Here is a 12,779-nt window from a genome sequence, read left to right as displayed (position 1 = left end):
GCTTATCAAAAATAAGCTTGTATTGCAATTCCTTCTTATAAGGCATCGCACTAGAATATGAACACAACTTAAACGAACTTCACTGTAGGAAAATAACACCAATCAGCCGAAATAGGCCTCAACTATCGTCGATGAACAGTTCACAACAGGTGTGGATAAAGCAAATAGTCACTTCCGGTTCTGCTGCGATCTGCACTGCTCGAAGGGTCGAGCGAAACTGCACTACCATATTTCATGAAGCTAGAAGGCAAATATTACTTACTTTAGCCTTGATCTTTGGAACGATCAAGCTTCTTCCTGTAAGTTTATTTGCACCTAAGTGCACAAAGAAATTCATTTATGATGTATAGTATATGTGTTACGATGTAATATAGTCAACAATCTACAGCCTCCTTTTGTACTTAATTATGTTTGGCTCCTGTGGTTGAGTTCTCACCTTGTAATTTCTGTACGGAAATAATAAAACTTGTAGTGTAGCGGTAGCGTAATGAAGTTACGATTAATAAAGGTGCCCAGTATGGGTTCAAATCCTGTTCATGCCAACCTTGCATTTTTTACAAAGTGATAGTGAAGAATCGATTTCTCATATTATACGTGCAATGCTTAAAAATGTGGAAGCAAACACCTTTATCATGATAGAGACGATTTACGAAGGTTGGTTGGGAAAGGGCAAGGGATTTACCAGGACATTCGAAACACTTCATTGATCTGCAGTAAACACTTTTCGTGTTATCGTTCTCAGAAAGAAATATTACAGCATTTGTTGGAGGAATTTTGTGCAAAGTAATCATTAGTGTAGTGGTAAAGTACCAGACTTCCAAGCAGAAAATCTAGGTTCGATTCCCCACCATGTAGTATAACTTTTTCGCATAAAATAATGGCTGCAAACAGAGAAATATCTTCTGTTGGAGAACTTACAAAGCATCACTGGCTAGAATGTGAATAAACAGTGTGTATGTTGTTTATCATACACTGTAATGATAAGTATGTTTCATATTTATATTCGTCCCTCTCTCTCTCTCTCTCTTTCTCTCTCTCTCTCTCTTTCTTGTCGTTTACCTATCCTGTCGTTGCATTTTTCACTTCTTCCCCTCTCTCTCACGTACACACGCACTTCATCTGCGTGTTCGTGTTCCAAAGTTAAAACGGAGCAAGAGAACGATAAACCTGGTCTAGAGAATGTAATTAACTGGGAACTTCAGCGTCGAGTTTTTCGTGTTCTGCACATAACATCTCCAGTCCTGGTCATCTCTGAAAGAAATACTGTTTAAACGCAAGAGAATAAGCAAAATATCTTTTTTATCATCTGGGTTACCAAGTCTCAGTCTAATTACCGTATCACTATGGGTTTAAATCCTCGATCCAGTAGTGGTCCATAAGCTAACCAACATCATCCGACTGACACTATGATTCGTTTTACCTATAGATTGTTCATTCTCTTTGTGCAAATTATAACGTTATATTTGCAAGAAATGGAAGTGATTTTGTATGTTCGGTACAGATAAGTCTTCGGAAAAGACTAGAAAATGGTAACCTCTTTGGTTATTTGAAAACAAAATTTTATTTATACTAGTTCGACACAAATTTGTTACCATCTTCTTCTTGTTCTTATAATTCAATGTGACTTATTCACGTTGATATTTGAAACATGCAAGGTCTGCTACATCTGTAAGGAACATCCAATTTGCCATTTGAACATTTGTAACTTTGCATTATCATACGGTTTGGACTTTTAATATAGAATATTACTGATAAAAGTTTACCAGTAAAATAGCAATCATTCAATTTTATCTTTCTTTCTTTCTTCCTTTTTCTTTTCTTTTTTCTTTTTTTGTTCACTTTGCATTAATAGTCTGAAATGGAAGATATGACCTACGCTACCTACTGGGTTTATTAGAATGTAGTTTGCATCAGTACGTCCAATGAACACTACCGAATTTACAACCGAACAAACACGCAGAAACAAAACATGTGCGTTAAACTGTTGACATTATCTTAAATGTGTCTGTGAGATCTACAATTCTACTGGAAATTGAATGTGCTATCCTTTGTGAAAGAGACTTAGTGAATGTTTCAAGCATCCTCTATATTCGAACAGTCCTGAAAAAAATACAAAAACAAACGTTATTTCTATGTAACTGTTGGATTTCAGGTAACAGAACTTTATAATGTTAGGTTCTTTTCTTGGTAAGTTTAAAATTCTACATTTTTATCTGTTCTCCCTTTTCTCTTTCTTCCTCTCTCCTCTCGTCTCTCTCTCTCTCTCTCTGCCTCATTTCTGAACCTCTGTGTAATAGACATTCATTGGTTTCAATTTTTCATTGTGTGTGTTTCAGTTTCTCCCTAAACTAATTTATGGATCTTGTTTCGCCTCGGTTTTGTTATTTCATTTTATCGATACTAATACATGTGTAGTTTTAAATTAGAATTGCATTCATGTTGTTAGCTAATTTTAATATGGGAAAGAAGAAAGGAGGAGAGGGAGGGAGTCTTTCTACCAGACACGATTATGGGATAAGAAGGTGTATATTGGGTGGCCTAGCTGCACGGCGTTAGGTATCGCAATTTTTTCATGCGGAGTGTACAAAATACTTACTACGTCAGAACCATCGTACCTAGCCCGTAGATTTTTATATTTATCAGACTTTCATGTTAGAAGCACAAGATCACAAGATAATTTCTTGCTCTCCATACCCAGTCATTATTCTGATTCGTACTCAAAATCCTTCACAGTAAGTACTACACGCCTCTGGAACAGTTTACCTCAATTAATACACATCGTTTCCTCAGTTGCCAAATTTAAAAAATCTCTAAATTCCCTTCTCTTAAGTAAAGATAAGGACACTGGTAGCACATGAGGCATCTTCGTTTTACCAGACTATTAATAACACATATATGATCACACAACCAATAGGTAACCTATGTTAATTTGTACAGCTTGTATATTCATACCTCTAGTACCGCTATATGCAATATAGGTTTCTCCATGTTGTTTTGTTTCCTCTATTGTATATTATTTTCATTTTTTGTTTTGAAGTGTTTAACTATTTTTTCTACTTAAGTAGTATATTTTTTATGGGGTTCAATACTTTTCTTTTGTAATTGTTATTATTTTATATGTATTGGTGCTTTTTTTAATGTATGAACGTGGTTAACCTTCCGGTATTCGCGCTTACCTCTGTCACACGAGTAGTCGCGCGTTGTACTTTTTACAACACCTACCATTAAACATGTTATTGACTTAATATATAATAATAAGTCAATATAAAATATATATAATATGTTAACATATAATAATGTATATGTAACTGATCGATTTTATTGAATGTGTTGTTTTGTATTCTCTTTTATTTTTACTCTTTTGAATGTTACTATGGGGACACGATATAAATATGTTATGAACTTATGAATATATGGGTATTCATTACCAAATTTGAAGAATTTAACAATAAGTATTATTTGTGTATACAAAATTGTCAAATAGAAACTACAACCTCAAAAATATTTTTCATAGTGATATACTAGTTTATCAGTTCTTACAATTCATCGGCAGCACCATTTAGTTCACCACATGTCAAACATATAGTTTGCTTCTGGATGTGTGTCTTGCATAGAAAACTAGTTAAGTTGTCACACTTTATAGGAACTTTTTTTTGTCCTTCCACAGAGTCAGCAGGTAACTATTTTCTTAGTTGGAGGTTCATTTGAAGTAGAAGCTTGTTTCGCAGGTTCTTTTTTCTAGCGCTCCAAGTAAACAAAAATATCCTGAGGTAACGATTTTATTTGCGCTCTACTTGACAGATGCCCTTTCAGTAGGACCATCGCAAGATGTTTGTGGAAAATCTTTCTTCCTGGAATGTTTCTAGAATCACTGAAGGAAAGAATAACTAACATTTGTGCCAGCAATATTCATCCATACAAAGAAAAATTGCTTGAACGCAATGCCTTGTTAATCGGGACACAGTATACGCTGCATAGATTTTGTCACATATTCAAGAATGATCTCTGGTTTACCCGTAACTGGGTCAATAGTTTTCTTGTCACTGATAGATGAAACGAGGATGACTGCTTTGTTTACCTTTGTAACGTACGAAACAATCGTTTCTCATCGCTGAAACCAAATTCTGAAGTGCCCACTGCTCGCTACTCGCTGCTATTTGGCAGAAATTATAAGGGAATTTTCGCCTTGTTCTTCTTCAAAGTACCAATCATAGTTACTTGTTTCGTTAGCATATTCTCAACTAGAGGTATACTAGTGCACCAATAGTCAATTGTCAGGCGTTTTGTATATACCTCTTACTTCTGTTTTACTCCAAATATCCTTTTCAAGGACAAAATCTTTATCTCTATACACCACACCATTATCTTCTTTCCCTTCTTTCACTATCATCTGAACGACTATCATTTTCAGTATTTTTATCAGTTAGGTCACCTATCTGCCACCATCGTCCTCTTCTTCAATACCCCGTGGAATATCACTCAGCCTTACAATTTTGGAAAACACACACAAAAAATAAAGTATTTATTGAAATATTTGTTATCAAACAACTAACACAAGTGGTCGCGCATTGTAAAAAGTACAACAAGGACGTTCCATCTCGGCCGAATGGGCGTCTGAGGGCTGAACCGTGGCGTGGCAGGGGCTGACTTCCGGTGGAGAGATGAGGAGAAAGGGAAGGAAGGCATACATAACACAGCTAGCTTTCCCCTTAATCGAGTAGTGACGTGCAGAAAACAATACAACACTGTTGTACTATTTACAACAGCGCGACTGCCGGAAGGTTAAGTGCTCGGAGAAGGCTGCAGAGCCTTAACTTTGCCACTTAAAATTAGTCATAGACCTAAATAAATAAATAAAATAAGTGAATGCACGTGAAAGATGACTCTATTAGATACTATTTTCCACCAGCACTGCGTTTCTGCACAGTGTACAGAATCTGTGTTTATGTTGTGCCAAAATGTCTTGAGCCGTGGCAAAAATGCGAACTAAAGCTCACACCCTCACACACCCACGCATTGAGCCAATAAGGGTTCGGCTGTTGCTAAGCGAGAGAAAGCGAGTGGAATTCCTTCAAGCGATAGCAGCGCTTGCAACGGAAGACTAGGGATCAAGTCAATGTGGTATATCTTAAGTATGAAACCATGATAAGTGTAATTAAAACTCCTATCAGTGGGAAAACCTACTTCTTTTCGCTACCTCCACTTATATGTATACTCACAATCAAAGACGCACTTGCTCTCTTCGGACGCACCTCCGCACTATAGCATGGGCTCACTAGCTTCGCTCTATCATGACTCGATGCTTTTTAGTGGGCACCTACCACAGGCTGGTTTGTTTCTTGCTCTGTAATTTTTATGACACACATTTGGATGTCATATTTATACTCAAATCGTAAAATAATTGTAATTTTTCAACAAATTCTTCTGGTGGCCCCCATGCCAAGTGAGACATTTTCATGTCGTCTACCGCAAATCATTTAGATTAGTGAAAGAATTATGTTTTTTTAAAAAATAATTATTTCGAGTGGTGCACCAAAAGTAAATCTGCACGTAGAAAAATGTTAGTTTTCTCTATTTTTTCGTAAATTATGCATAGAGATTTACACTGACATCATTATTTTTTATCTGGATTAGATCTATCGATCAGTATAGATCTAGTCTTCGGATAATTTGTTTTGCGTTAAATGCAACAAAATTTCCAGCGAAGAAACACCAAATATAAAATAAGTAAATAAAATAATAATTTAATTGCAATATTTTATATAATAAAGTTACCAGAAGCAAATTCTCTTAATTTTTTTAATGTTTCTTTCATTACCATTAACTGCACGAGTCGAAAAGTAATTAACCTACCTGCATTGAATATAAGATGCATATTAACATGACCAGGTGCATAATGTCAAAGGTCATCCTGAATTTAAATATTAATTTTGTTAGGTTAAAAGATGTAGAAGAAAAAATTATATTAGTTCTGCTAAACAATCATTTCTTTCGACTATTGTAAAAAAAGAAAAAAGTGAAATTGCTAATCTAATGCGTATTAAGTAATATTTTTAACGATTTATTCATAAATATTAAATTGTGCTTTCCATTTCTTTAATTGTTATTTTGTAGATTAACACGTTAGCCGCCAAGCCATATTTCGCGGTATTTAGCACCATGCTATTTGTGCATCAGAATTATGCACATGGCGGCCAACGTGTTTTAAAATTAAATATATGTGAGATTAAGAAAGAATTTAAACAATGGTTAATTGCATAATTGACTGCTAAACATTTTTTTCTTCCGAAGATGTTTTCAATATATAATTGTAGAAATAACAGTCTCAAAAACTAATAATACGTTTGCCAACATAATGTTATGCACATATTGATGTTAAAAGCGAAATATCTACTTCTTTTAGATATTACTTTTTAATTGTTCCTATTTCCAATGAAAATAAATAAAATGGTTTTATCGTAAGATTCTTTTGACGATAGGTCTCTTTTAAAATATATACCAATTAGCCAAGACTAGAAAATTATAAAATTTCGTGAAAATAAAATATACTTGAATATTTCTTCGCTTCTCCATGTTGATATGACCAACAGTCCAATCTCGAACAACATTGAAATCAAGCAATCCATACCAATGACAATCCAACTTTAGGAGAATCTGGGAGCCTTGTATCCCGCTGAATAAAATGCCAGCAAGACTTCGGCATAAAAAGATTTGTCATTACGTCCGGACCATTCAGCACAGAATGTTTGACTTCGACACAGTGTTGCCACAGACCAAGCTCTGGAGTGGGCTGAAAAATAGTACCAAATTAAAACAAAAAGGGCTGAATTCATTGTCTTATACCAGTGTAGTACATGGCTCTATAACACGAAACTAAAAGAGGTAAAGTTCTAGAACACTCGCCCCCTTTTCCAAGAATTCAAATAAAGAAAGTGTTCTTTTTAAAAATTACTTTTTAAAAAAATATCCAAGAGGATTCCGAACAACCGTGGAAGTAGATGAAACTTTTCCTGCACGTAGAAAGTATAACAGAGGCCGCAAATTAAAAGAAAAACAATTATCATCTTCGGTATGTATTGTAAGGAAACCAAACACGCCTCTATTTCAAAGTGACCAATACATCAAAATCGTGTTATGGCCATATATGAAAATATAGAATACATAAAAGTAGGAACAAATCAATCATCTCCGAGTTCGTGTGTAAACAATACATTATAATAAAATATTAAAATATAAATTATTGCTGTTATTCTCTCTTATTTCATGACCGAAGGAGGATAATAGAATGTAAAAAGAATACTCGTATAAGGTAAGTAAACTGACATTTGTAAAAGAAAAAATGTAAAACCGTTCCAGGGTCCTAGAACCTTCTCTAAAAGACATCACAAGAAAGAGATGGAGGAAGAGTCTTACTGACATTTTTGAAAATGTGACAAGTATTTGTTAAATGGTGCTGAACTGGGTAGAATTGTATCAACTTTTTCACAAAAGGGGCTGAAATGCCAGCGTGGTACCAACGGGCCGTTGAATGACAAAAAGGGCTGAATTTGGTACAATTGTACCAAGTGTGACAACAGTGCTTCGACTTCACTGTGGAGATGCTGATTTCCGACGAATTCTTTTAGGAATCCGAACAGGTGAAAATTACTTGGCTGTGCAATTCAGTCTAGATCTCAACTCTTCTGTGCCGGTTGAAAGAGGAGGGCTGTTTTGGAACCAGACGTCCACTTACTGTTTAGAACAGTAAATTGTCATTGTGTTTAATGTTCTAACGAAAAATTGCACACATTTGCAATTTCACGACAGGCTATGTGGCCATTGTTAATAATGAGCTGTTTAACGCGTTAAATGTACCGAGAAATTACTGTTATGGGCTGGATCCAATACGATCAGAATTGTCAGTGTTAGACATAAGGCCATCTTTGAAGCGCTTGCAGCATTTAAACGCCTTACTGTCGGTCAGTTTGTTGTTAGTGTTGTTAGTGTTGTGATTGAAGTGTCCTCTAAATTTATGCTGGTTTCTGCCCTTCCTCACTAAAAACTTCATCACTACAACTGTTTCGTATGCACCTTTGCATTGTTGACCACCGTCTTAGCATCTTGAATAAAAGTCTCTGAACTTAAGCGCCAAACGAGTACCATCTAAAAGCACCGCAAGACGATTTTCAGTTCCTAATGTACGCACTTCCTGCACCCTGGACTTCGATTTTAGTTCAGTAAACAGCGATGTCTTGGATAGACTTGAACGCCCCTCATATTTAAGTCCTAAATAAGAATGAAATTGAGTATAATTTTGTAATTTATCAGAAGTTGTGTTCCATAGTTAAAGGTGTTGTTATGTTATTGATTTTAGAAACAGAATCAAGGCTGTTATGAGAAGTGAATGAAAGAGTATAGCTTAACATTGCCTTGTAATGAAATCAGTTCCATCCGAAATCGAAACGATATTTTGTTTTTAAATAGGCATACTCCTTGAATTAAAAATGGAAAACCATGACTATAAAAGTATTCTAGGGAGAGTGCTGACTCAAAAGCATTTTGAAAGGCATTATCCAAATCAACTTATATATTCTGCGTTCATTAATAGGCGTCTTGTCTGGAGGTGGAAGCTCCGAGCTAATATGATCTTCAACTAATCTTTTACTCTTGATGTAAGAGATATAAGTTTAAACACAATTCATTATTTGTTTTGGCTTTCTTCACTTTCCTGTTCTTATATCTAGCAGTTACATAAAGGTAAAGATATACCACATTGACTTGACACCTACTCTTCCGTTCCAAGCGCTGCTATCGGCTGAAGGAAGTCCACTCCCTTCCTCTCGCTTAGCACAGCTGAACCCTAATTGGCTCAGCGCGTGAGTGTGTGAGCTTTAGTTCGCATTTTTGCCACGGATCAAGACATTTTGGCAGCACAATACAACGTCACTGATAGGACTTCTCATAAGAATTCGGACTCATGAAAACCTGTACTTTGACATTTCTTGTTGTCTTTATTCTGGAAAGGGACATTACCCTCCAAATGAAGAAAGAAACCAACTTGTTTGTAAGCATAGAATGAGTTTGCAGTGATGGGTAGAAACTCCTTAAAAAGCAGCCCGCACAATTCTTATGGAAATTGGATTTCACTGGAATTCCCTCAATCCGTCATATCTTGCAGATATTGTAATCTTGAGAAAAATTCTCAGTGGGCACAACCACCAATCACTAACCATTTGACCACTACGGAATCATATTTTTGAAAACAGCAGAAGGTAACGATATTCTGAAATTTTTGGTGGAATTGTACGAAACTCTGAAAAGGTTTAGATCTGAAACTCTGAAAAAGATCTCGTCCTAATCCACAACCCGGAAAACGGATGGGGAGAGTAGCGACCAACACCATTTAAGCATAGATAGAAACCTCGATATTCATCTTGCGGGACAAAGGGAAGCCTTGGAAAACGCTAGACAGGATGACCGTTCTGGACCGAAACTCCCAATTCTAACAAATTCTCTACCAACTGTCCTACTGTTGCTCGGTAGCCACAAATTAATTTTTCTTAGGATTACAACATCTAGAACATATCACAGTTTCATTAATTTTCAACGAAATTCGAAATATCGTTACACCTACCTGTTTTCAAAAATCTGGACCTGTAGTGACAAAACGGTTAGTGATTTGTGGTTGTGTCCATTGAGACTTTTTCCCAAGATCACAATATCTACAACATATCACGGCTTCAGCCATTTTTACCCAAATGCAGAATATCGGTATCTTCGTCTGTTTTTTAAAAAAATCCAAAAACGAATTTCACCTGTATTTACTACGTCTACATTTCATTCTTTATCTAATAACGAAAGAAATAATAAACATAATTAAAGACAATTTTAGAAAGGAAATTTAAGAAATAAGAAGAAACAAGAAACTTCGAGAACGTCAAAGAATTTATCACAAGACTGAAATCACAAAACAACTTAAAAAAAAAATTCAAATACAACAATATTTAATTTTAAGCAATACTAAATACAATAAAAATGGTTGAATAGTGTTATTTACACGCATATATTTAATAGACTTCCAAGCTATACTATACGCAGGGGGGAATAGCTATGTCTCCCTCCGATAGGAATCAGAGCAAATACGATCAAACACAGCGAGAAGTTTTCTTTGCAACGAACTTTAAAAAGTTCGTTATTAAATTCTCTGTCTCTGTCCGTCTGTCTGTTATTTGCGATTTTTTTTTCAATTTTGAGCCCTCCACATTCGATAGAGCATAAAAAACTATCTTAGAAAGTGATGGAATTATTCGCATCATTCTTACCGTTCCCGAGATATTGGCCAAAAAGTGGCCGATTGCCGGAGATTTAAGGAGCCATGTCTCGGGAACCATAAGTTATAGAGACATGATATTGATGTTGGTCAATATTTAAAAGGAGGTAAATATTTCGGTACAAATAGTAATCGGTAACAGTTAATTTCGGTACCACAATATTTACCATCCTCTAAAGTATTGACCAATACCAATATCACCTCTCGATGACTTACCGTTCCCGAGATATTGACCAAAAGTAATTCTGATTTCAAGAAATTTAAGGAGCCATATCTCGGGAACCGTAAGTCATAGAGAGATGATATTTTGCGAATTTTTGCGACAAACAGAAGAAGTTGCGGATCACAGGATTTACGTTTACATGTAGGAACAATCACAGTTATCCTTCCCGCTTCATATCTACATTCTTCTCAAGTTCGTTTTGTCAATGGTCTAGGAGCATTCTCGACTGATTTTTTTTTTTCTGGAATCGATTCAGCTTCCTAAGAATAGGTTCCATCTCATCCGTTAGTTCTCTACTCAAAGCGGAAATGATGGAAATTTGAAGCTATCAGCTTCAACCTTGATCGACATAAAACAAAAACTTAACAGATAGCGGCAAGCGATTTTTGAAATCGATTCAGCATTTCAAGGAAAGATAGTAAAAATTTACTGCTGCTTCTGGTTTAAATGATCTCTATAAACTAACACATTGATCTCCACAGTAAAAACGGTAAAAGGGATTGACAGGCGCGTTGCGGAATCGAATTAGTGTTCCCACAACATATTCCGCCTACTCCGTTAATCCTATATCCATACTCAGGGGTAAAAGTGAATCTGAAAAGGTAAGAGGACGGATGACGTCACACTGTCCTCCGTGCCTATCTTTGCCCATTGCAAATTTTTAGGAAGTGAAGGAACACCATAGATATATTTTTGGAAGTCTGGGGAGCATTGTCTCGCGTTCCCTCTCACTTTTACTTCTGTCCACACTGGAAGTGCCAGAAATTAAAACTGTCCGTCTTCAAAGTTGATCTTCACAGAACAATCAGAGTAATCTACAGCAACAAGCAGTTTTGTTTGGAGTGAATTCAGCTTATGAAGTATAAAGACACAACTTTCACCCACATCTCTCTATTAAAACTGGATGCAGTAGAATTTTACTACTGCTATCGGACTGAATATTTGTCTCAACAGAAGAAAAACAGTACGACATAGAGAGTAATGACTTTTTGATATGAATTCAGTGTCCGAGAAACAGGTTCTATCTTTGATCTTCAGAATTTATAGTACTACTTCCAGTTTGCCTATTGAATTCACATAGTTTGGGAGTCTGCTATTCACATAGTCTGTACAATAAAACTCACCGTATAAAACATTACTCGTACAAGTGAAAAACACAACAAAAAATACGAACTCAAGTTACAACTGGGTGTTTGAGAGTTACAACTAGGGATGGCCACAAAGTTCGTGTTCCACGAGTTCCGGTTCTTGGAGATCCGATTTTCAAAACAGGTTCTGGAACCGGTTCCAGACCTGGATCCGAAAACCTGGTTCCAGACCTGGATCTTAGGAACCCGTTCCAGACCTGGATCCGAAAACCCGGTTCCAGAACCGGATCTTAAGATCCGGTTTCAGACCTGGATCCGAAAGCCCCCAAAGACCCATAAAGGAGGCACAAAGTTCACCTTCAAAACCCTGCAAAGGGAACCACGCGCTTGTGTCCTCCCCGCCCAGACCCGTTTGTGTCCCCAAGAAAAAATTATTGGTCCACCTGTAGGTGTTTAGCCAAATGAGTTTGCCACTTTGCCTGTTTAGCCAACGAGTTTGACAATTACTCACACGGGAGGGTCCCACAAGTTGTAGCTAAAATCTAATTGCCATGTAGCACATCTGATAGAGCATCATGAGAAATGAACATGAGAAAAATTTAAAGCGTTATGGACCAGAAGGATAGGAGCTACGGGGATTCAAAATTTGAATATCCAATATATATAATGGAATTATGTACGTTTAGGTAAATATCTTGAAAACCATTAAAGCAATCAAAGCAAAAGTTGCACAATGTAATGAGAACAAAATGCCCTATCACAAACCCCAAACAGTATTGCCATAGGTGAAGCAGTGTTGCCAACTTAGCATAAAATATTTTGCGTCAAATAGCACCATATACAAGTGTTCACAGATTTAAAAGCACTATTATCACTAAACATAACAGTGAAGTGTAGTGGTACAGTGTTACACACTGTTAGAATTACGTGTGCCGAAAATGTACAATGGAGAAGTGTGATATGTGAGAACAGATGGTAATGATGGAATCTGGATCTCATACTATGAATTTAATTCAAATGCATAACACCGATAGTATAACATAGCAAAATGTCAGCAGTGTCACAAAATATTGATGCATTTAAAAGCGAAATTGAGTGATATCATTTTAACGTCCTGTGTCAGATCCGAAGATACAGTATATAGGACGGAACCTATAGT

The 12,779-nt window shown here is 36.2% G+C and overlaps 1 protein-coding gene across 3 annotated transcripts in view; it reads right to left on the bottom strand.

Moving 5' to 3' along the window:
* Positions 1–6,678, bottom strand: part of LOC145683252 (uncharacterized) — a 107,080-nt gene extending 100,402 nt beyond the window's left edge. For 2 of the 3 annotated variants that reach the window (XM_081754624.1, XM_081754623.1), the window contains exon 1: positions 5,854–5,979. In XM_081754624.1, the coding sequence (XP_081610750.1) occupies positions 5,854–5,910 (57 nt within the window). In that variant the 5' untranslated portion in view covers positions 5,911–5,979. Of the gene's footprint in view, positions 1–5,853; positions 5,980–6,549 lie in introns of those variants that run through there. The other variant, XM_081754625.1, reaches the window with a different exon arrangement.
* Positions 6,679–12,779: the final 6,101 nt, after the last annotated feature.

This window comes from Thermobia domestica, chromosome 4, assembly GCF_964235325.1.
Source record: "Thermobia domestica chromosome 4, izTheDome1.hap1.1, whole genome shotgun sequence".
NCBI classification, from domain to species: domain Eukaryota; kingdom Metazoa; phylum Arthropoda; class Insecta; order Zygentoma; family Lepismatidae; genus Thermobia; species Thermobia domestica.
Note: the sequence above shows the minus strand (reverse complement) of the source record. Positions and strands in the feature narration are given on the sequence as shown.